The sequence below is a fragment of the Dasypus novemcinctus genome, chromosome 13 (assembly GCF_030445035.2).
Source record: "Dasypus novemcinctus isolate mDasNov1 chromosome 13, mDasNov1.1.hap2, whole genome shotgun sequence".
NCBI lineage: Eukaryota > Metazoa > Chordata > Mammalia > Cingulata > Dasypodidae > Dasypus > Dasypus novemcinctus.
The window spans coordinates 50,866,608-50,891,091 of NC_080685.1; the positions used below are offsets into that span (position 1 = coordinate 50,866,608).

Below are 24,484 nucleotides of genomic sequence, written 5' to 3' on the forward strand. Positions count from 1 at the left end.
CAACTACATGACAGAAACACACAATTGAAACCAAGAAATGCTCCATTAAACAGTCTCTGGAGAGCACCATGATAAACCTGATATTCCCACATAGAACCCCAAAAGCAGGATTATACCAGGGTTTCCCATTTTTATCAGTTCAATGACTTACACAGTTTCCATGATTTTGTCTGGCAGACTTTGAGAGTATTACCATAATCCCACAGTCTCAGTAGTTTATTCCTAAAGCAACACCCCAAAAGATCTATAAATCCCTCTCTGTAAAGAGACAATCAATGTACTTATGTTCTTTTATAGATGGAGAGATAAAAGACATTTGGTTCTCCTTATAGTTTAATTTTTTTCATATTTATTTTATATATTTGACTGATGTTCTGCAATACTTAATCTCTTTTACATAAATTATGGGCTGATGTAATTTACAGTTAATTCAGAATCCCTTTCACTTAGGGATCGGATCTCCTTGTTTTGTTTTGTTTCACCCAGTCCCCCAAATTTTGAGTAAAGACAAACCCATGATTCTTATGAGTGTCATTGCATCCCTAACATCAAGGTTTGGTGCCATGAAGGATGAAGCTGCCGAGCCTTGAAGTCGTGGGCTAAGGGCACAAGGACAATTAAGCAACTTGTATGACTAGTCTTTGTCTAATTCCTCCTCAGTCATGTACAGGAATCAACCTGACTTATTCTCCCATCAGCATCCCTCTAAAGTCTGATTTGTTTTAGCAGCTAAGTATTCTTTGGACAAATGATGAATTCATATTGCAATTTCTGATTTCAGTCATGAGCTATTTCCTTAGCTATCATCCCATTTGAAGAATAAATAAATAAATTTATAATTAGGTGTTTTGATTTTTGAGGGAATGGTTTTTATTTTTAGCAACTGGATTTAAAATTCAAGCAAAGATTTTTAAAATATAATTGCCAAAAAATGGAAACAATGTTGAGGTATTCTTTCTGATTCTTAATATTTGAGGCCTCTTATGAGGTTACTATGTTACAAAATTTGTTACTGAGACCCTGAATGTAATTAACAATTTGTTGCAGGCTTAACACAAGTTGCCATGATGCTTAATATACTTTATGAAAATAGAAATTTGGCCACATGCTGTTCACTAAAGAAAATGTTGAATTTCAATTAAGCCCCTCAAATATCCCATCAAAAGCCTCACTCGAATACTACTGTGATTCTGGTTGTAACATAATATTTCACTAAGATGAATCAACAGTTAATGTCAAAGTTTTTTTTCTTCGGGTCTTGGTTTCAATCTGGTTTAAGTGAAAGTAAAATTAGTTTGGTGGTTTCCTTCTTGGGTCTAGCAAACTTGAGTCTACTTTACACAAATATCTCCATCCTGCTGCAGTTCAGAATGACTGGCAGTCTGTTCAGGCAAAACCCAGGAACAGAACTGCAAGTGTTCTGGAGGTCAGAATTTGGGAGCTTTGCAGATGTGTCAAGGTAGACTTCAGAATGCCTTTCTATTTTCAGTATGTCCCTTATCTTACTTTTCCAAACATCAGATAGAGGAAGGCCAAAGAAAAAAAAAACGAAACAAAAATACCTACATGAGGAAAAGTAGGAGTAAGGTAAATGCAGACAAGCAGCAGGCAGCAGTAAATATAGCAATATGCTGCTGTGAGCCCAGTAGTAACTGCGATTGAGTTAACCAAACACAACTGCTTCCATGTCCATGACAAATAATAGCAAATAGCTCTGTCATTGTTCTCTTTGGGACTTTAAATTGCTAAGGTTTAACCATGGAAGGGAAAGACTTTCTGAGTTCAAGGTACCCAGGACTGCCCTGATTGATAGAGAAAGACAGCCAAGACATGAGTCTGGCAAAGGAACCACTGGCCAGTGAAAAATGCACACATGATTATTATTCTTCCTGTGGCCAGTCAGCAGCAAATTGTCACCAGTTGGAATCTGCTGAATGTTACTATATACAAGTTGATGTCAGCTCAAAAAGAAAAAGAAAAAAAGAAAAAATAATAACCAGTATAAGTAGACACAGTTAGACACACACAGACTAAGACTTCTATTGCATCACTGCCTTTTTTACTCTCCCTCACTTTAAGAAAAGAATGATTTTGTAGGGGAAACCTTCACATTCAGACAGTTAAGGTTAGGTGGTGTGATGATTTACAGTGACTTCAGAGATGCACGGCATAACATGAGTCATGGCTCTTTCACCTCTAAATTTTATCAAGCACCAAACTACAAGAATGCGCTGCTGGAGCCTTCTTCCTTGACTCTGATTTAACAGCTATATGAAAGATTAGATGCAGAATTTGAAAAATGCTTACTACAGTTACTTTAGCCAATAACAGTCAGGAAATTAAAGATGAAATTGTAAATGTGGCATCTTTCATTCAGAGCATTTTTTAAATGCCCACGTCCAGCAATATGAGAAAGGAGGTGAGGATTTAGTTGAAGGTTTGGTGGCTTGTCTGCTTGTCATAACTTTATTGCAGTTTAAATGCAGAAATTTAAAATGGCTGATATTGAAATCTTCTAGCTTGTTCATGCCAACATATTATAATCATTGGGGGAAACTCTGAATCTAAACATACATTTATTTAACCCTTTAGTTGCCAAATAAAATCCATCTGGCTTAACAAATGTTGCCAAAAGAACATTAGACTTTTGTCTGGCCAATATTTTAAATCAGGAGGGGAGGGGCATTTTTAGAAGAGCATTGAATTTGGAAGACTCTCATGTGAATTGATGCCACATTACTAGCAATTATGTGAAGTTTAGATCACATGACAACTCTGACCAAAACTAGAATTCCTGTGTAAGGCAGTCTACAGCCACAAGGTGTTAGGTAAGTAAGCTTTACCTTGGCATTGTATACTTTCTTTTCCTTCTGGCTGCTTTTCAGGCATCACAGCCACATGATAGGCAAAACCACAAATAGCAAGTGCTCTAATTTCTTGAATTATTTTTTAACTATTCCTATAAGCACTAGGAAAAGTCCACTCCTGTTTTCTAGGCAAAATTATCAGATCACATGAATTACAGAAAGAACATAGTCCATCCAAGGATCAGGGAAAAAAAAATGCTGGTTAAAATGGCAAGTAGCAAAATTCTCAGTTTCTCACAATCAGTGGCAAGGCAGAACCTTTTTGACTTCAATTGCTTGTAGACATAGAAAATTCCAGATCTTTTTAAAGTCAATATTGCCCCCCATTGGGAATATTAAACACAGAAAAATAGGTTAAGGTGTAAATACTCTTCTCAATTGCACTTCTAGGAACCCAGTAAATGTGTATATTAATATGAAATTTAGAAATTATCCCATGCTTTTTTGATGGAAGGATTGATAGCAAGTTGTAAGGACCATGAACTGACTTAGAGGATGTTTGAATTAAAGACCTGAAGAACCACAATCTAGATGTGCCATCACAGGAGAATCCCTAAGCATCTATGATAATTTTAAAAAGTAAGAGGAGGGAAGTGGTATGAGAAGGCCTCAGTTGACTTTGAATAGGTTTTGTGCATCATCAATGGAAATCATCTTACTTTACATTCAAATATGCCAGTTACCACCACTGCATAACTATTACCTGTATTTGGTTTCAGATTTTCATGAAGTAACATTAACTAAATTTCTTTTTGATCTGTTTACTAAAATATATAACCCTTATTTGAGGTATTTTACTTGTCTCAGAAGATCAATATATAGTCTCATTCAACTAGAATGCAATGTCTTATTTGAGTAGGAGGTAAGAAAGACTTTTAAAGGCATTTTGAAGCCCAGAGAGACTAACCTGAAATTATTCCACTTGGGAATACATATTGTACAAGATGCATTCTGTACCATGTGTATTTTTTAAAGTTTGTATTGGGATATTCTTAAAGCCAATTTTAGGAGGGAATGAAATTTTCCCTCAAACGTACCCTTCGTATCATGTTTAAGGGCATTTGCCAAATAAGTCTGCACCACTGCTCATATCATTAGGGCACCATTCATTGAGGAAAAGCTATAAACCTGAGGAAAATGTCTACTTATTTTTAAAACTAGAATTGCTTTGTGCTTCTCAGTAGAGTTGGAAAATATTTTAATAAGTAAAATAATAAAACTTCACATGAGGCAAATCCTACATTACTTATTGATTCTTGGAGTGGAAAATTAAGGAAACATTTGTGCATGTGTTAACTAGAGAAACCACTGTAGTAATTTCCCTCCACATACCTAAGTCTGAAATGAAAATAAAATCCATGCTCTGCATTCATCATTAGAGTTTAGTTAACTTACTTTTAAGTACCCTATAGTTCATGAATCTGTTATGGGGGATGTTAATATGATTGCTTGATTTTTTTTCAATATTTCAAACATTCTAAGTTTCACCATCACCATCTTAATACTTAATGCTTGAAATCTATAAAGTATATTGAAAACTTAAAGTACATTTTCTTTGAATAAACATATTGAATATTGTGTTTTCCCTTAAAGTTTGATATGTGATTAATTATGTCTTATGGGTTTATGTCTTATTAATTATGTCTTATGCCTTTTTCTATATCCTCCTCCAACTCAGTACCTTTGTTCCATAACTATTTAATATATATTGTTCGTTCATAGTCTTCTAGGTGATTGAACAACACAGTGGAGCACTCATGCCAATAATCATTACTACTGTATTGTTCCAAAGCCCCCTGCCCTGGGGAGCAAGAATTTTCAGTAAAATGTTATTGAGGGTCATAAGGAATCCTTGCAATTTATAAATACTTTCATAGTCTCATAGACTTATCAGTTCACAATTATCAGTTAAAATTATATTTCACAGTTATCAATTGAAATGTTATTTTTAATTACTAAAGTTTGCATTCCTAAGTTTTTTCTGTGGGTTTCATACCACTTATTAAATAAAAGTGCATTTTGAGATATAAACATGTATAGCTAGAATACTGACCATTGTCTCATTTAGAGAGCAGTGTTAAATTTTAAAAACATGGTCTAACATATTCCTTTTTACTACATTCTCACTGTACCCCTGCTTTGTAACCCCCATCCTTCTGATTTCCCTTGTCTCTCAATTGGGCCCTACACCTAATTATATAGTATAATCTTCTTTTAGTTACTTATGTCAGAAACCTGCCTTTTGGCTATGTTTGGCAGGCCAATAGGATGAAGTAATAATCAGAAGAAAATGTTCTGGTTCTTTGGCCCCATCGATGTATAACATTATTCAAAACAGTTCCTTGTGGGTGAGAACAGAGTTGCTTTGAGATCCCTTGGTCTAACATTGTATGGGAGTATAGAGAAACAAAGCTGTAAACTTTTTCTAGAATAATAGAAAAATAAATATATCTGCCTTTGCCAATCCTTTCAGCAATGTTTATGAACAATTAGATGTAAGTGGAAATTGAAAGCTTTTCATTTATAAACATTTTGACTTCACTTTCTCCAAGACCAGCCCGTCGTCTTAAGCTCGGCTTCCTATGGTCATTACAGCAGTGTTTTCCTAAAAGCATATTTTGTGGACTATTTCTCCAGGATGATGGCAGGTTTTGTAAGACAGATGCCTAAAAAACATATGGTTTTCATAGATTTTTCCGTCTAGACTAGCTTTATTTAGTGACTTTTGGTCTGAATTGGTCTAGTTAAAGTTTCTGTAAGAGCCTGTATAAAAATTTTAAATGTGAGCACACCACTAAGGTGTAAAACAAAAGTTTGACTTCTTATTGGCAAGAGATTAAAAGGGATTGGTTGAAAATTTCCTTCAGGTTAAGTAATTCTGATCATTCTATATGCCCACTCACCCATTCCACCTCCACAGCAGTCTCCAAAATGGAAAGGCTTACTCTAAAAATCTGATACTGTTAAATTCATATACTCCTCGGCGTTTTCCCGAGTAAATTCTTTGTGTTGCCGTTGATGTGTGTGTGTTAGAATGCTCTAATTCTTTCCGCAGACTTTTAACATAACCCAGGAGACATGATTTCCTTGCCCTATTAAGCATCGAATTTTAAAAACATGGCATTTCCCTCATTTTAAAAAAGATTTCAATAAGCCACTGAATAAAGGAGACTGACCCGCTAGGTTTTGTAGCGCCTTCAAACCAATCATGAAAATTCCGTTTTAAAATACAGTGTTTAAGCCAGAGCCAAAGAATCATTTAGAAACAATAGGACGTTTTCTGAAGAAAAGAAAGACTTCTAGACTTGCTCAGAAAGCAGCCTTTTGCTCCCTCTTTTGTTAGAGCTAACTCCACACACCCAGTCTCAGTTTAAGGGCATCACAAAGAGGAGACTTATGGAAGGGAAGAAATGTGGGCTGATCTGTCTCCACCAGTATCATCACTTGGCCTTGTACTAAGCATTTAATTGGACTTAGTCACATATTTGCTCACTGACATAGCAGCTTGCAAAGCACACTGCCTCTCTGTTTTTCTGTTTGCTTTAAATTTTTTTTGTTTTTAAAATTTGAGCTCTACAGCATGTTAGAACTCCCCCTGCTGGAACTTGTTTTAATCGCTATCATTTTAATTATTAAAGGGCAACTGTCTCCATTTTAACTACCAGGACTATAATAAGTGACAAGAAAAATCTCAGGTACTGTATTTAAAAAAGGACTTTTAATTGAAAACTGAACTTTTAATTCACCATGCACACGATCAGGCAGAAATGAAATGTTGGTGCAACACAGACCTTTGTCTCTAATTCTTCTGGCTTTTTTGTGGTTAAAAAAAAAGGAATTTGAAAATTAGTTTTTGTCAATATTTTAAATTATATATGTATAAAACCCCTCTAAAGTAAGTTCCCAAGTCAAATTCCCTTGACTGAAAATTTCTTGCTTTCTTGAAAAGGGACAAAAAGTCTTCTCCATCTTTCCAAAGCAGAATGGATTTTAGTTTTATGTACTCAATCAAAATGTTGGCTTTTTCTTTCCCATCCTTGCTTCCTTTTCCTGCTTTGCCTGACTTAATGATGACAAAGGAATGTACATATTAGAGTGTAAGCTTGCCTCTCAAGTGGCAAGTGGCTAGTTTTCAACATCTACTTACCCCCAAATGGTGACAAACTTCCTCCCTGCTCTCCTGTGCCTAGGGTGAGGGGAAAGATAGGAAGAAAAGGATGAAAGAAGAAGTGAGTCAGAAATACTTTTATTACGTTCACCATCAATGAGGATAGTTCCTACAGCACAGAAGTTCTGGGAGGTCACTTCGGGGATTTCTCAAACCAAAGGAAGGAAGGAAGGAAGGGGGTTGCTCATTGGAAGGAGCACTGCCTAAACTTTATTCAATAGTCATGTGCTTGTAAATCTTTTTTTTAAAAAAAACATATATCCTTTTTCTCTGTAGTTTCCTCAACACTGTATTCCTCTGCTTCTTTGCATCTTTTTTAGTGCTTTCCTATCCCCAGCTTATAAAATTATCCCCAGTTAATGATAAAGTATGGATGCCAAAATATAAAAATTTAATCTGAAAAGTAATCTTTACTTTTAATCTGAAAAGTAACTAAAAATCCTCTAAATTATCTGTTTTATTAATTAGGATTTGGGACCAAACTAGTCATTTTGGTACTTGTAATAAAGAATTTAAACAGCACTTAACTTTTCAAACTGACAGGACTTTTTCTAGCTTTCTTTGCTTTGCACATACTATTTCCTGTTCCTAGAATGCCAACTCCTTCGATCTTTCCTACTTTCTGGACTTCTGGAAGTCCTTCAAACCCCCAACCTCCTTCTAGCTCCAGGCTGGATTAGGTGTCCCTGAAACTCCTGATGTGTCACAGCATTTATCCCATTGTTTTCATGTCTCTCTCCCCAACTAGACTAGAAACCCGTTCTGAGCAGCAACTATCTTTAACTCATATAGTGCCTAGCATATAAGTAGGGCTTACTGAGGAAATGAAAGAAACAAAATGAATTGACTTGCAATCCTTAATCGAAATTTATTTTGGAATTAGTTTAATATGTAGTGAATTTGAGCAACCAATTTAAGCTGTCCCTCTTGTTTTATTCTATTAAAAACCTGGCCAGGGTGAATGCTATTTTAAATTTATTTTTAAAAATCACAAACTAGAGTTGGATGATCAGATTAAGCCATCCTTTAAACTGCCTTTGTGCCTTTTTGCAGTTTATCTGTACCATCCCTTTGGGTAAAATGCAAGTGAAATACTTAAGATAATGTAAAGAAAGTGCGACAAAGCAGATCATACTACCATTTATCTCAGAGACTAATTTATCTAGGTTATTACACATTTATACCACCAAAATAAAAATTAAAAACTTTTTCTTCTTATGGTCTTATATCAAATTACATGAATCGGTTCATACTTTCTCGGTGATATATATTATAAAATCATGGGTTCATTTTCACATGGGAAAGAAATACTCTAATATGTAATAAGAATCACATTAGAGAATTCCATAAACCTTTTAAATGGAATCCAATTCCTATGTTCTTTCCAACACCTTTTGTAAATGATTCTTAGACAATATTGGGTCACTCAATTACTAAAGCTGAAAAGGGCAAAAATACACTGAATAGCATCACATAGTATTGCTTTTTTATTAGAGAAGTTGTAGATATACAGAGTTTTCATATCCCCGCCCCCCACACACACAGTTTTCCTTATTATTAACACTATGCATTAGTGTGCTATTTTTGTTACTACTGACAAAACAATATTTTATAATTATACTATCAACTGTGGTCCATATTTTACATTAGGGTGCACTATTGGTATTGTACAAGTCCATAGTTTTTTAAAATTTTTATTCTGATAATATAAACAACCTAAAATTTCTCATTTTAACCATTTTCAAATATGCAATTCAGTGGTTTTAATTACATTCACAGAGTCATGCTACCTGCCACTATCTATTACCAAAAATTTTCCATTACTCCAAATAGAAACTCTGTAACAGTTAAGCATTAACTGCACATTCTATACCCCATTTCAGGCCCTGGTAACCTTTTTCTAGTTTCTGACTCCATGAATTTGCATATTCGAATTGCTTCAGATAAGTGAGTTCATATATTATTTATCCTTTTGTGTATGGCTTATTTCACTAAACATGATTCTTCAAATTTCATTCATGTTGTTGCATGTATCAGGACTACATTCTTTTTTACAGCTGAATGATAACCACATTTTGTTTAACCATTCATTGGTTGACGGACACTTGGGTTGCTTCCATTTTTTGGCAGTTGTGAATAATGCTACTTTGAGCATCATTGTGCAAGTATCTGTTCTAGTGCCTGCTTCCAATTCTTTTGGGTATATACCTGGAAGAGGGATTGCTAGTCATGTAATAATTCTATTATGACCTTTCTGAGGAACCAGCAAATTGTTTTCCTCAGCAGCTGAACTGTTTTACATTCCCAGCAGTAATGAACAAGTATTCCTATTTTATCCACATCTTCTCCAACATTTATTGCTTTTTTAATAGTAGTCATTCTAGTGGGTATGAAATGGTATTACATTGAGGTTTTGATTTGCACTTCTCTAATGGCTAATGATGTTGATCATCTTCTCAGATGCTTATTGAACATTTTTCCCCCTTTGGAGAAATGTCTATTCAAGACTTTTGTCCATTTTCTAAATGGGTTGTCTGTCTTTTTGTTGTTGAGTTGTAGGGTTTCTTTATAAACTCTGGATATTAAACCCTTATCAGACATGCAGTTTCCAAATATTTTCTTCCATTCCCAAATATTGTCTTTTTACTCTCTTGATAAAGTCCTTGCATGCACAGACATTTTAAAATTTGATGAAGTTCCATTTATCTATTTTTTTTTTTCTTTTGTTACTCATGCTTTTGATATAAAGTCTAAGAAACCATTGGCCTAACACAGGCCCTGAAGATGTTTCCCTATGTTTTCTTCTGATTTTATAGTTTTGGTTCTTAAATATTTAGGCCATTAATACATTTTGAGTTAAATTTTTTATATTCATTCTTTTGCACATGGATATCCAGTTTTCCCAGCACCATATGTTGAAAAGACTATTCTTTCCCAATTGCATGGACTTGGCACCCTTGTCAAAAATCTTTTAGACAAAGGAACCCTAAGGATTGCCATAAGCTAGCACCAGAACACCAGACTCCAGGAGAAAACAAGCCTTCTAGCCTCTAAAACCATGAAACAATAAATTCCTTTATTTAGGCCCAAAAAAAAATCAATTGGCCGTGGATGGCAAGATTTATTTCTGAACTCTCAATTCAATTTCATTCATCTGTGTGTCTATCCTTGTGTCCTTAGATTACTACAGCTTTGTAACAAGCTTTAAAATCAGCAAGTGTGAGTTTCCCCATTTCATTCTTTTTCTTCAATGTGGTTTTGGCTATTCGGGGCCTCTTACCCTTCCATATAAATTTAATGATTGACTTTTCCATTTCTACAAAGAAGGCTCTTGGAATTTTGATTGGGATTGCATTGGATCTGAAAATAGCTTTGGATAGAATTGACATCTTAACATATTTAGTCTTCCAATCCATGAACAAAGAATGTCCTTCCATTTATTTAGGTCTTCTTTGATTTCTTTCAGCAACATTTTATAGTTTTCCATTTATAAGTCCTCTACTTTGGTTAAATTCATTCCCAAATATTTGATTATTTTAGTTGCTATTGCAAGTGGAATTTTTCTTGATTTCTTCTTAAGATTGTTCATTACTAGTGTATAGAAACACTACTGATTTTTGCATGATTGATTTTGCACCCTGCCACTTTGCTGAATTTGTTCATTAGCACTCATAGCTTTGTTGTGGGTTTTTTTTTTTTTAGGACATTCTATATATAGGATCATATCATCTGCAGATAGGGAGAGTTTTACTTCTTCCTTTCCAGTTTGGATGTCTTTTATTTCTTTTGCTTGCCTAATTGGTCTGGCTAGGGCTAGAACTTGCAGTACAATGTTTAATAACAGTGGTGATAGTGAGTATCCTTGCCTGCTTCCTGATCTTGGGGGGAAAGTGTTCAGTCTTTAAACACTTAGTAAGTATTATATAATATTTTTTACAATAAATTAGAAAATATTTTCTTCCAAATATTTGACATGTGACAAAATCATGACTAATAATTTTCCTCAATTTAGCCTCATACTGGCTAGACATGTAAAATTAGTTTATTGAAATAATGCTCAAAATAAGAAGCAAACTATAAACACAATGCCAGAAAAGCAAAACAAAACAAATAAACACAATTCCAAAATTTAAAATATTATATTCCGCAATCTATTTTCTTAGGACAGACATTCACAAAAGGAAGTGAAGTTCCCGGGTCACATGGTTAGTTGCCTTTCCATTTCACCTTGAAGCCTGCTCTTGTCTTTCATTGATCTTCTATTCAATTCACTCATTTGTATTTATTGATCTACTGGTTGGGATACTGCCTTTCACAAGTGAAGGGTTATAAGAATTATAAGCAGTGATCTCACTTAAGAAGCTTACAGTGTAGTTCAGATGATAAGATTTACATACATGGTTCAAACTTTTAAAAATGATGCAAGGTTTAATAATTCAGGAGGGTCATGGAAAAGCAAGGCGTTTTAGTTCCTAGGAGATTCAATATGGGCCACCCCCAACTGAGCTGATTTACCCCAGAGCCATTTTTGTCTAGAGCAGCTCTGGAGACTTGGGGTATCTGAAGAGCCTACAATGGGAGGCATTCTTTGTAATTTTAAGAAACCCAGGAACCTTTTTTTTTTTTGTATCCTTCAGTTTTGTTTTCTAAGAATTTAGTGCCCAGACGTGGCCCCAAAAAAGAAAATTCCTTACTTCTCATGGTTCAGCAGACAAAACCTTTTATTTTTATTGTTTGGACCTGTTTTATCAATAAAATAAAGAAGCTGGGCAAGTTGATATTAGATTCTAGTTACTCTTAAAAACCTGAGGTCTAAAGAACTGAAAGCAGAGACTCAAACAGATATGTGCACACTGATATTCAGAGCAGCATTATTCACAATTGCCAAAGGACGAAAGAAACCCAAGTGTCCTTCAACTGATGAATGGATAAGTAAAATGTGGTATATACATATAATGGAATATTATTCAGCCGTAAAAAGAAATGAAGTTCTGATATATGCAACAATGTGTGAACCTTGAAGGCATCGTGTTGAGTGAAATAAGCCAGACACAAAAGGACAAATGTTGTATGAGCTCACTGATATGAAATAATTAAAGTAAATTCATAGAGTAAGAAACTAGAATAAATATTACCAGGGACTAGGGTAGGGCTAGAGAATGGGGAGTTAATGCTTAATTTGTACAGAGTTTGTATTTGGGTTGATGTAAAACTTGTGGTGATGGTAGCCCAACATTGTGAACATATTTAACAGCACTGAATTATATAGTTGAATGTGATTAAAAGTGGAAATTTTAGGTTGAATATATGTTACTAGAATAGAAATTTTAAAAAACAAAAACTATAAGACTGTACAACACAAACAGTAAACCCTAATGTAAATGATGACCTACCCTAATGTAAATGATGACCTATTATTAACAGTACAATTATTAAAATGTTCTTTCATGAATTGTAGCAAATGCTCCACACTAACACAAGAGGTTAATAGGAGAGTGGAATATGGAAACTGTATTTTATGTATGATTTTTTCTGTAAACCTACAACTTCTCTCAAACAAAAAAAACCTGAGGTCTTTAACTTTTCACATGATCCTAGAGGTAATTTTGTGCATGTTTAATTTTTGAGACAGATATATTTTAAAGCTTCAATTATATTTAATAAGTAGTATTATGGAATAAATGAAACCTATTGCATAGCCTTTTGTTGCAAATAACTACACTTTAAGGAAGATATCTCTTCTAGAAGTATCACTTTTTGTATATCTTTTATAAAATTCTTCTTTTTAACTTGTGTTCCCCTAACTAATCAGATGGGACTTTATCCCTCCCATCCTCAAATATGAGAATCTAGAATATGGTTTTTTTAAAAGCCTACCTTCTATACCTACTGCCATTTTTATAAGCTTCCCTAAGCAAGTAATTATTTATTCTTCCAGTGACAACTACCATTGTACCATATCTGAGATTCTACAACTTAAACCTAAAGCTGATTTGATCCATACTTAAGTCTAATTCTCAAGCGTATCCAAGTGTTTCTAAAAGCATTTCTTCATCCTTCTTAAGATTTTCCCAGCATTTTCTCTTTTTGCTCTTATATTATCTGCCAAATGAATTGAAGTGCTTATAAATTGAGATAAAAATCATTTATTATGACTCTCAAAGAATAGTCCCAGAACCAACATCATCAGCCTTATCCGGAAACTTGTGCGAAATGTCCTATCCCATTAAATACTCTGTGTGTGAAGCCCAGCAAACTGTGATTTAACACACCCTCCAGGGAATTCTGATGCACACTTCAGGTGAGAACCATTGCCATAGAACATGCCCATGCAACTACTCAATAGAAAGAATTCTGGACCAGGAGCCGTGAGGTCTCGGGTTAAGCATAGGTAGGGAAGGAGACTGCGCTGCATAGACCCAGGCTGGCTCACACACTTACCAGTCAGATAATTCCCACTTCTCATCCTGAGAAGGAATAAAGTCAGGGTCAGAAAGATCAAGCCATTTCAGTAATCAGTGTTATGCTACCTGGAGGGAAGAAGCTAGAAGAAAGGTGGTTTCCACCTACCTCTACCCTCGTCCTGCATGCTGATGCCCCAAATCAGGTTGCTCTATTCAAGTCTCCCCCAACCCCTGCTAAGACTGGCCTCATATCACAAATACTCAGAGAATCAGTTTTCTAAAGAGCTGATGAAATTTTACTTCTTTCATTCTTAGAAGAGAATAGGGTGAGGCAATAAAACAAATAATGCATTCTTCTCCCTTATCAATGAAGCTAATTTCTCCCCCCACCCCAATACCCACTCTGCATAAACATTTGACTTTCCTACAAACTTTTTCATTGTCCAAAATACTATAAATGGCCCATCCCTGCAGCTACAAATACAACTTCAAACCTTACATCTTTCTCTTTAATTTGAATGCAAAAGTATGTCTCTTCTATCATAACCATAAACCGCCCACATACAACACAATGTTTCAATAAACACTAAGTGATGCAAGATGCTCTATTTCAATATAATGGGTTAGTTAATGAAGTCCATCACTAAAAAAAGCAACCGAGGAAAATTTGGTACAAAACAAATAACTTTACTTTGTCCAAAACAAACTGTCTTGTGAGGTGAATGTCTTTGGAAACTCTTCCAATGGTTAGGAACTGGATCAATAAAATGAACCTTAATAGTAAACCTTACATGTTTTTCTGGAATTAGAGCTGGCAAACATCTGGGCATTGCTTACTAAGAAAATTCGCCCTGCACAACTTATTGCTTCTCATGAATTACTTTCTAGTAGAGTTTTATATCCAAATTACTGGGGTTTATTTATTATTATTATTATTTTATTATATTAGAAATAAAATGATGTTCCTTTCTTCCAGGAGGGTAAGGGCTTTTGTGGCCTAACTTACTTCAGGATTTTTAATTACTAAGTCACAACATATATGGGTTATTTTAACAACTTTAACAACTGGCATATTTTAAAGATGCCCATAATTACGTTGAGAGAAGATGAGAATTATCTTTATTTCTTTCAGTCGTTAGTTCCCCACATAAGTGTGCAGTACCTATTTAATGCAAGGCCCTGGGGATTCCCTTAAAGAGCTCATGATGAATAGGTTCTCTTGATTTATGTATCTAAAAAAAATATAATGTTATCCAAAGACCACACTATGTTCTGGGATACTGTGGTGAACAAGAAAAACAAAAGGCCTGGCACATAGCAGGAATTTATATTCTGCTAGTCCCCTTTGCACCCTGTTTTCTGCAGTTACCCATAGCTGCTGGTCTTCTCTTGTCCCTTCACCATGGAGTAAGGATTGGGGAGGAGATTAATGAGAAGTTCCTACACCATCAGAGTATCTAAATCTTTCCTCTACCCCCACCATGTACAATTTCCCTTTAGTCCTCATCAGTTAGTTTCTAGTTTCTTTCTACTCTCACTAAAGACCTACATTCTTCAACAACTTCCAAATTTTATATACAACAGTTAAAATCATATTTGTTCCTACTTTGGCCACATGACTGTATTCTCAAGCTTCCCAGGATATATTCTCAAAGTCTGAGTTAAGGAATTTCCCCCCATTTTTCCACTTAAAAGGGTGCTTTTTAGTATATAATCATTTGCATACTTGTCTTAGTCTACTCTTCTCCCTCTCTAAATAGATTCTGAGTTCTTTAAAATCATGCAGTATTATCAGTCCACATAGTAGATGCTCAATAAACAATGCATGCAATGTATAAGTAGGAGACACAGTACAGATCATCTAGTCTAAATGTGTCCTGTGAAAACCGAGGTTTTGAGAAGTTGAGTGGATTAATGATGAATTGACAAATTGACAAATTGACAGTTGGAGCTAGAATCCACGACTTTCAACTTTGGTCCAGGTCTCTTCCTATGTAAGCATGCTGACTCAATCAAAGTCTCTGGCAAATGCCTTGAAAGTGCTGCATTCATGGCTTCATTGGAGCTGATCTCTTAACCTGAGCTGAACACTACTAACCTGGCTAAACATCTTTGTTTAAGTACTTTTCAATCATTCATCTGTTTGTCCATTATCCATCAAATATTTATTCATGGCCATCTAATCACATTATACTGGATAAACATAATAAATGGAAAATATGTGGTATCTGTTCTACAGGGGGACACAGACCATTATCTAGTAAATACACAATTACAAATTGGGTTAAGTGTTATGAAATATACAAATAGCAGAAGTGATAGAGGATGGGGGAAGGTTGGAAACTAGAGATGGTCAGAAAGTACTGAGGAATGACATTTAGGCCAAGACCAGGCAGATCAGAAAAAAACCCAAAACTCAGTTTGCATTCCTTTCTCTCATTGCTACAATCTTTGGTCCAAGCTATTACATATGCATAAAATAATTTCTGATCTACCATGCCTTCCTGTATCTTGCCTCTAACTGAATTTGCAGCTTAAGGTCTACTTTTTTCTAATAAAAATCCCCTAATTAAGTCCATCCCATTATTGAATCTTTTGGTAGAGTTATTCCCTCCTTCAAGTTCAAATTCTGGCCACCACCCCACCTTAAATTGCTTAATTGTTAAGAATGCATTAAGGGCAAGGAGTCTACTTTTTTAAAATTAATTTCAAACACCTACTTAAGAGTTGATCAAATACTTTATAGGTAGAGTTTGCAAGGGTCTAAATCCTACTGCCATTTTAGCTACTTTTTTGCCACAGAAAAGATTTACTAACAACTATCTTTGAATCCAGTAAAGATCAGTGAATATCACACACTTATAAGTTGTTTCTTACTTACAAGGACTAACTTTCATTTATTCATTTGTCAAACATACTGTGACTGGATGACAAGCACTGAGCTAGACTCTGCAGGAATATGAAGATGAATAAGACACAACCCATTTCTAATCAGTGAAGAAAATTGTGAACTAATTAGAGTTCAGTTTAGTAAAATTACCAATAAGGTTATGATTAGATGCCTCAGAAGCAACTGTACTCAGATAGGAGAATGGAAATAGGACTGAGAAGGCTTCACAGATGAGTATCTTGAAGGACAAATAGTACTGCTACCAGGTGGAATAAAAGAAGAACATTGAGAATAGAATTGCATGTAGACCCTTACTAAAACGGTATGCAACGAGTTAAGTGGACATGACCTTTGGCCTCTAGAAACTTCACATCAAGGGAGAAAGTGATGCAGATTCAAAATTCAGGACATAAGTTAAATAAATACGGCCATTTTAAAGAAAATGAGTAATAGGCCAGCAAAAAGGCATGTACTTTTGCATGGTAGTCAGTAAAAGGGAAATTATGGGAGGATTTTTCCCAATGGAGAATTGCCAGAACATTTCAGCTGGTCAAGGTAGCCTTTCTGCAGGAAGAGGATTTACTTGTCGACTCAGATTAAGCTCCGAGTATTGCTAGGTTTAGTGTTGGTATTGTGCCTATAAGGTATCTTTAATTACACTTTTTAAAAATTGAGTGCCTACTTAATAATGAGGCTAGTGCAAGGCATTAAATTAGAATTAAATTAGAAAGCTTTCCTCTAAAACCTCTTACACATTTTTCAAGTCAGGAGACAAAAGTATCTCTACTAAAATCTAAGTTGTCAGTATTTTTACCATTAATCAACAATATCTATTTTGCTTTGGTTTTTCCTTGGCCATCTATTTTCATCTTATAGGTCTGTGATTTTTAACAATATTCATATAATTGTTTTTTCTTCAATATTTCTAACTTCACTTATTTATACCTGAGAAAGGATATTTGCTTAATTTAGTGTTTCCAACACAGAAGAAAATTCCATGAGATGACTGTAAGTGCAGAATGGGTCTTTTTGAAAAAATCAGATGGAAAGTCTTATCAAAAAGAAAGGTTACAATTTGTAGAATTTGTTGAATTTTGTTGGCTATAAAAATTACCTCCCAGATACTACATATGAGGTCATGTACACACACACAAAACATATTAATAAATTTAGGAAATAAATGTAGGGGATCAGGGAATAAATATTACTTGGTTATGTTGAGATTTTTAAACACAGTAGGACCTTGCTTTATGCAACCAATACGTTCCAAGACTCTTTGTGTAAGGTGAAAATCATGCTAGCAAACACCATTATTTAATATTTATTTCTTATACAAACATATCTATCACACATTTTTATAAATAAGGCAAATAAGCATACAAGTAACAATAAGTAAACAAAATTAATCATAGAAATAATTTTTTAAAATTTTAATTCTTTTTCTCTGCCTTTATTTTTTTCAGTTGCTAAGTTGTATACCTGAATTCACTTGTGTTGAGTTCATGTAAAACAAGGCCCTACTGTACAGTAATATTTCATTATCTATAGTTTGTTTATTCAAAAACCTCAGCTATCAGAGATACCATTATCAACTAGAAAGTGAGCGTTAGGTACTACTACCATTAATAAAACTTTGAAGGCCCAAAATAGAACTAGAGTTCTATCACTTTTCTCAGGCATTAATCTGAACCCTATTACATTTATTATAGAGAATTCTAAAAACCTTGATTTTCTGGTTTTTAGTCCTCTGAAAATTAGAAGCAAATTATAGAACAAATTGGAGAAAGCTGCTACTAAATCCAATAAGAAGTGATAACTAATATCCTGACGGTAACAAAAAGAGAAAGAAAAAGTATATAAAGCAGAAATAAACGTTAAAAACCTATTGTTCGGAAGCCTAATATGCTTTATTAGCTCCCAGAATCAGCATATCACATTCTCTGTGTAACCAATTATAATCTTTTATTTTAAGGCTGAGGAATGTGCAATACTTTTCAGAGGGCTTTCAGTGATTTAAAACTTTTACTATTATTATTGGGAGGGACAATATCAGTTTTGGGAAAGATGGACATATGAAAAAATGCCTGACTTTCCTTTAAAAATGCTACATGAATGACAAGTGACAATGTTAAAAGATTATTATAGATCGCAATGACTCCTGCTGGCCTGTATGTGCATGAGCATGTGCGTGATGGCTCTTTCTCAGTGTCCTCAGAACACCTTCCTACTAGATATTCTACTTGTTTCTTTACCTTTCTCTTTCTCTCTTTTTAGCCGGAGACCGCCCCCATCACCAACTCGTCCCACTATAATCCGTCCGCTAGAATCCTCCCTGTTAGACTAAACAAAAGTATCTGGCGTGGCAATTAGTTACTAATGAATTATGCAAAAGCAACATATTTGATAAAATCATTGCAGTAGATCATGAGTAGTCGCATGTATGGACATCAATAGGCAAGTAACCCAGTTTTATTAATATCTTCATCCCTCATTCTTCATTGTTCACACTATAGTCAAATCGTTGGGATTTGACTTCTGAAAACTGCTGATCCTTACAGGCTTTGTATGTTGTGATGACCAAGGTAGGTTTGTGTAGCAGCCCTAGACTTTGGGGACCATTTACCTACACCTGCATATATTTGAAATTGCTTTGGACGAGTTTTCCAGGTTACCTACAAGGTAGCCCATTAAATATAATTCTTATGAGACAATGGGCTTAGACCTAAGCCATACATATTTCTTTTCCCACATTCTATGTAGGATGACAGAAATTCTGTTGTCTATTATCAATGCTACTGATTACTCCATAATTACATATTTAAATCCTCTTGCCATTTTCTTTATTTCATAGGACTGCTTGGAAGTGATTTTTTAAAATTAAGATTCTTTAAGAATAAAGCTTTCCCAGAAGCACCAGGTAGTTTGTAAAGGAAAAGTCAATGTATTCATTACTCTAGGAAGCTTTTCCTCATACCAACACATTCTGTTTTCATGCTAGAAATATACTCAATAGTGAATCAAAGCTTATTTTTCAGTAGTCAGTCAACGGATTTGGTTAGTTACTTTCAAAGTTCAAGGAAGAAGCAAAATATCATACCTCTACAAGTGTTGGGAAAATTCAATTTCTTTATTCATTTCCTCATATGTTACAGTAAACACTGACATGGAAAATAATTTTTCATATTGATCTAATTTTTGGCATGGCTAACTATAGTTTGACACCAACTCCTGTTTATTTTTATCAGCACAAAAAACTTTCTTTCTTCCCATACTAATTTGTAAATCCGTTATGTAAAAATTTATCCTACCTTTGAACAGGTTTAATGTAACTTTCTATCCATTCTAAACTTTCTTTGTAAATCTCAAACCTCACTGTGGGCTGACCACATTTAAAGAACAGGACCTGAAATGGAAAGAAAAGTCAGTAAGAGATGCCATGGTTTAAGAGCACTCACTTTTTTTCAGTTGTACAATTTCAGGGTCACTATCCAGGTCACTCCAGAAAACACTGATATCTAAAGAAAATTGGTGATTTCTAAGATTTACAAGGGCAGGTTAACCTGGGGGTTAATAGTTCAGCCTTGAAGCTGAGATTTGAACTACCTAGGACCAGACAATTAGCATGTAGGAAACAGCCAAAAGTCACCTGGAATTGTCTAACTGTTCCCAGACAGCAGACCAAGTACTCACTGAATAGTGGTGTCCCGTGACACTATTTCATATTCTACAGGAGTAAATCAGGTTTCAGCAACTGAAATGCCTGCCTCTGAAAGCAGCAAGCATGATTTGTATTTTAACTTAACTTTAATTTCCTGTGTAGTTTATACCCAAAGCAGACGCCCATAAAGCATGAAGTAAAATCTTTTAACCATTATTAAAAAGACATCTCGCCAAGTTAGATGACATTGTATTAAACTTATTCTAAAGGGTTACAGCTAGCTCACTTGTATTAGTCACAGTCAGAGAATATGAGATTTATTAAGAGGGCATTTTTAACTTTTTAAAATTAAAAGCTATTGTATAAAGAACATCACCCTGAGTTCTTTCACATCTTATTTTTTCTCACTGGAAAAAAATTAACTCTTTGTGAGTGGAACAGATATATAAGATACATACTGTATCTTCATTTAAAAATAGTGTATCAATAATAAAAAAAAATAGTGTGTCAGCTAAATGGAAAAATCGTAAACATCCACAGTGAAAAGAATAAACTGCAGTGAGAGAGAGCTTTTCATAAAATGCCCTCGTTTTAGGATTCCCTTTGCTTCTTCCTCTGAATTCTCTAAAATAAGCAGCTAACAGATTATAAACTTCAGGGCTTGGCTTTGTGCTAAATTTGGTTTTGTATTTTGCTGTATTTCAAAAATTTCCTTCTGTTAAAGGAAATGTTGTGGATAACCAATGGTGTGTTCTAAGATCAGCACAAACCATGTCAAAGAAAATTGAGGATTTTTTTCCAAGTTTCTTTCCACTAATATTATGCAGTCCTAAACAATGGCCTCTGTCATCTTTGACTTTTGCTCTCAGATTATAGCCCCACAGTTGTACTGTTGCAATTACCTCTCTTTGGCTGTACATTTTTTTTCTTACTGACTCCTATGTTATGTCTAGTAGAACCCAGCCTCTTCTGGAATTTCTGCAGTCATGTTGCAGTACTACATCATATTATTAGTGTTAATGCCGTTTCCCAAAGACTTTGTATTCTGCTAAAGGGAGATAAAACAAAAATGAAGCCTGCAGCTCTAGGATGTGGGCAGTTTGAGGTATAGTTTGCACATCAAGCCTTAAGATGGGAATGCACCTAATGAATTTTCTAAGTGTTTCCCATACCACTTCTATTCTTTTGTGTAACTTCCTCGTATCAGATCCTTTGTGTTGTAAACACAGTAGATGTAGCCCCATCAAGTCTAGTAAAATAAGATAAGATATTGTGTGTTTTAGGCTTTGGAAAAATAAACTGTATACGTTTATTTGATAGATAAATCTAGTTTTATTGTCACATTCTAAATCTTGCATGCATATTGACTAATTGGACTAACCATTTACTCAATTGTGGACAGATTCTTGAAATACTATTGATTTAGAAAAGGTATGTTGCATTTCCAAAAACCATCTGCTTTTCTGAATTTTGCTTTTAGCTGTATCTTGTAACATAGAAGAGCAGTAGGGTCTGATTATTGGCAAATGTCCTACTTGTTCAGATATAAACTAAAACATTATAGTGAAACCAATTACTGTGACAAAACTTTGCCCTCTGAACTTAGAATTAAAAAGTAGTCCTGTACGTTTTATGACTTTTTAGTGTAGACTATAGCCATAATTCTTAAATATGAAATGGGACCTAATACCATTATATGGTAAATGTTGATGTATTCTGTGTACAAACACATTTTCAATGCATGTGTCTCTGTGTATACAGTATATATATAGTAAACTTTGTTTCTGTAAGACATGTATTTTATGTACTTGGGTAGATAGATTTAAAAGCCCTTGTTAAAATGCCACAAGCATGAATGTGATTGTATGTGCATTGTGTATATATGCTATGTATGGGTGTAAATATCTATGTATACATGTGCTTTGTATGTGTGTATGAATATATTTTTTAAACTATGCTAACACAAGAGCTTTGAAGGATCTGCCATATATGCTAACAGTGATTTATTTCTCATGATATATATGAGGTATACAAAATTTTCTAACCCCAGATTATTTTCATTCTGAAAGGCACAAAACTCAGAATTACCGTAACAACAAGGTAAAGTAACATCCACAGGCATCTGTATTTGAATCCACAGGATTTCTGTGTAAGAAGGAATTATCTTTGCCAGTATAGTTTGATAAGAAGAGTAAGATATGGAAACCTATCTTTTAAGATTTCTAATTCGAAATCTAAATTATTTTGGGATTGCTGAATTGAGTCTTAAAAAGATAAGTTGGTCTACACACATTTTCTCTCTACAGTAAATGTCAAAAATAAAGTAGTAGGATACAGCACTATAATAAAATTAGTGGATTTTCCAGAATAAATTTGTTTAAAATCAGAGTGAAGTTGTCTGATGCCTTAGAAGTGCTTTTTCTTATAAACATTTTTTTTTTAATTTGGCAAAAGGTATAATTAATTTGAAATCGACAGAAATCTCTTTAGCATCAAGAATTAAGGCAAAATAATACATCCCTAAACTGTGGAACACAATGAAAGAAGATACTATGTTAAAACTCAAGCCATGATTTTTGTATCATTTCATTTGGAGGACTTGTTAGCTACAAATGAATGATGGTAGATGATTTTAGAGAAACAATTATTAGTTCACCAGATCACTCAATGCTTTCCAAAAAGCTCAAATATGTCTTCTAGATAATCTTTATTATCTGTTTAATTGGTATGTTTAAAATTATGTGGTGCTCTGTATTGTAAAACTTCAAGATTATTTTAAAGCCTATGTACTATATGCATAGCTATTTGTATATATGTATGTAAGAGTCTGTGTGTGTGAGATAAGAAAGAGGTAACACAAGGCAGTGTCTGCTATTTGCCTTAAGACCTGTTCATACTGATAGTGGTGAAACTACTCACCTCTCTGGTCTGCGGTTTTACACATGGCTAAGATCAAGATATTAATTTCTTTTTAATTTTTACCCTGGAATTCCTTAAACTTTGCTCATTATGCAATATGTTTTAAATTATGATAGGAATTCCTCTAACCTCTTGCATTGTTTGCAGCCAGTGTGATAAAAATTATTCTTCCCAACCAGAAATTCCATCACTATTACTTAATTTGTGCTTCATTCCATATGTACAGCCTTTGTTTTGTTTGCTTTTTCTGTTTCTTCTTTCTTTCTTTTTTGAATCAAGTTCCTTTTTATCATTTATAAAGGAGTACACAGAAGCAAAATCTTATCTCCTCTGTTGATTCTTTAATTAATAGAACCAGAATATTTTCTTCTGATTTCTTGGCACTGTAAGGATTTCTTAATGCTGGTATATGGACTCTGTGAATGGAATCTTTGAAGCAAGATATTAAAGCCTATATTATTCTTCAAGGTCACATATACCTGTTGTGAAAATGTGAAGCTGTATTTCTGAACCTGAAATAAATTATAATATTTGAAGGACTCCCCCCTTCCTCATTCTTGAAGATATTTGTATTTGAGTCATGTCTATGTTTTTCAGTAAGGCCTGAAATATCCAAATATTTACAATTCTTTTGGTCAAATTGGCCCAGAATTACCAAGCTGGAGAATAAGAGCATTTTGCATTGTTGGCATTAATTTGAGGAAAGACAAGATTTTTAAAGAAAGTAAATTAAATAACCAAAGGTGGAAGAATGGGAGACATTTTCTTCTCGATTTGAAGTCATTGTTGCTCTAGACTGAAGCAAGACAGAAACTGTAGGCAGCTGGATGGTGCAGTGTGACACCTGCCAAGAGACACTTGACATTTTGCAACTGAAACCCTAGAAAGTAGGAAGAAGGATGCTTTGCCCAAATGTTAGGTTCATAGAAAATAACTGGGTTCCTGACCCAAAGATTGGCCTCTACTGTTTACTCATTGGGCATAGAAGGGAGAATTTACCACTCTCAGGTTCCCAATATTCAGAGAATGGAAAGGTGTTCAGTAGTTACACACATCCCCTTGTCCCAACTGAGTATCCAGAAAAGTAGAGTCTTCATTATAAGAGTTTTGATGATGGACTATGTAACAATGTATAGAGTCCCAGATGATGCCATGGGAAAATTGAAGACAAGAAAGGCTTGGGAGTAGAGAGAGGTTGGTTTACTCTCCCGCTGTGATCAGGATATGCTCATCATGAAAAGATGTATTAGGAAGACTTATATTAATTTGCCCTTTCCAGTTGTAATTTCTTTCCCTTATCTATACATATTTCATGAGCAGAGCCATCAGTGCCTTCAAAGGAGGCTTCTTACTGGAGGAAAGTCTAGATAAGAATCATGCTGTGCACTTTTTTTTAACTGCATGATTCTAAGTTATATTAATAATAGATTCAAAATAGTTTCCACTGAAAATTATCAAAAACATAGTACCTTATTGTGACTCTGCCACATTTTCTATTTGTGGTTTTAAAAGAGTTCTGTTATCATTGTAAACATCTGTTCAATTTCTGTTTTCAAGATCTGTGTTTTTCTGCTGCAA

General features: G+C 34.5%; 1 protein-coding gene across 8 annotated transcripts in view; it reads left to right on the forward strand.

Moving 5' to 3' along the window:
- DNM3 (dynamin 3) overlaps positions 1 to 24,484 on the forward strand; it is a 693,285-nt gene that overhangs the window by 665,337 nt on the left and 3,464 nt on the right. For 2 of the 8 annotated variants that reach the window (XM_058310135.1, XM_058310134.2), the window contains one exon: positions 18,604 to 23,446. The exons of 4 other annotated variants lie outside the window; for them this stretch is intronic. In XM_058310135.1, the coding sequence (XP_058166118.1) occupies positions 18,604 to 18,673 (70 nt within the window). In that variant the 3' untranslated portion in view covers positions 18,674 to 23,446. Of the gene's footprint in view, positions 1 to 553; positions 18,182 to 18,603; positions 23,447 to 24,484 lie in introns of those variants that run through there. 2 more of the 8 variants (XM_058310136.2, XM_058310139.2) reach the window with 1 other exon arrangement.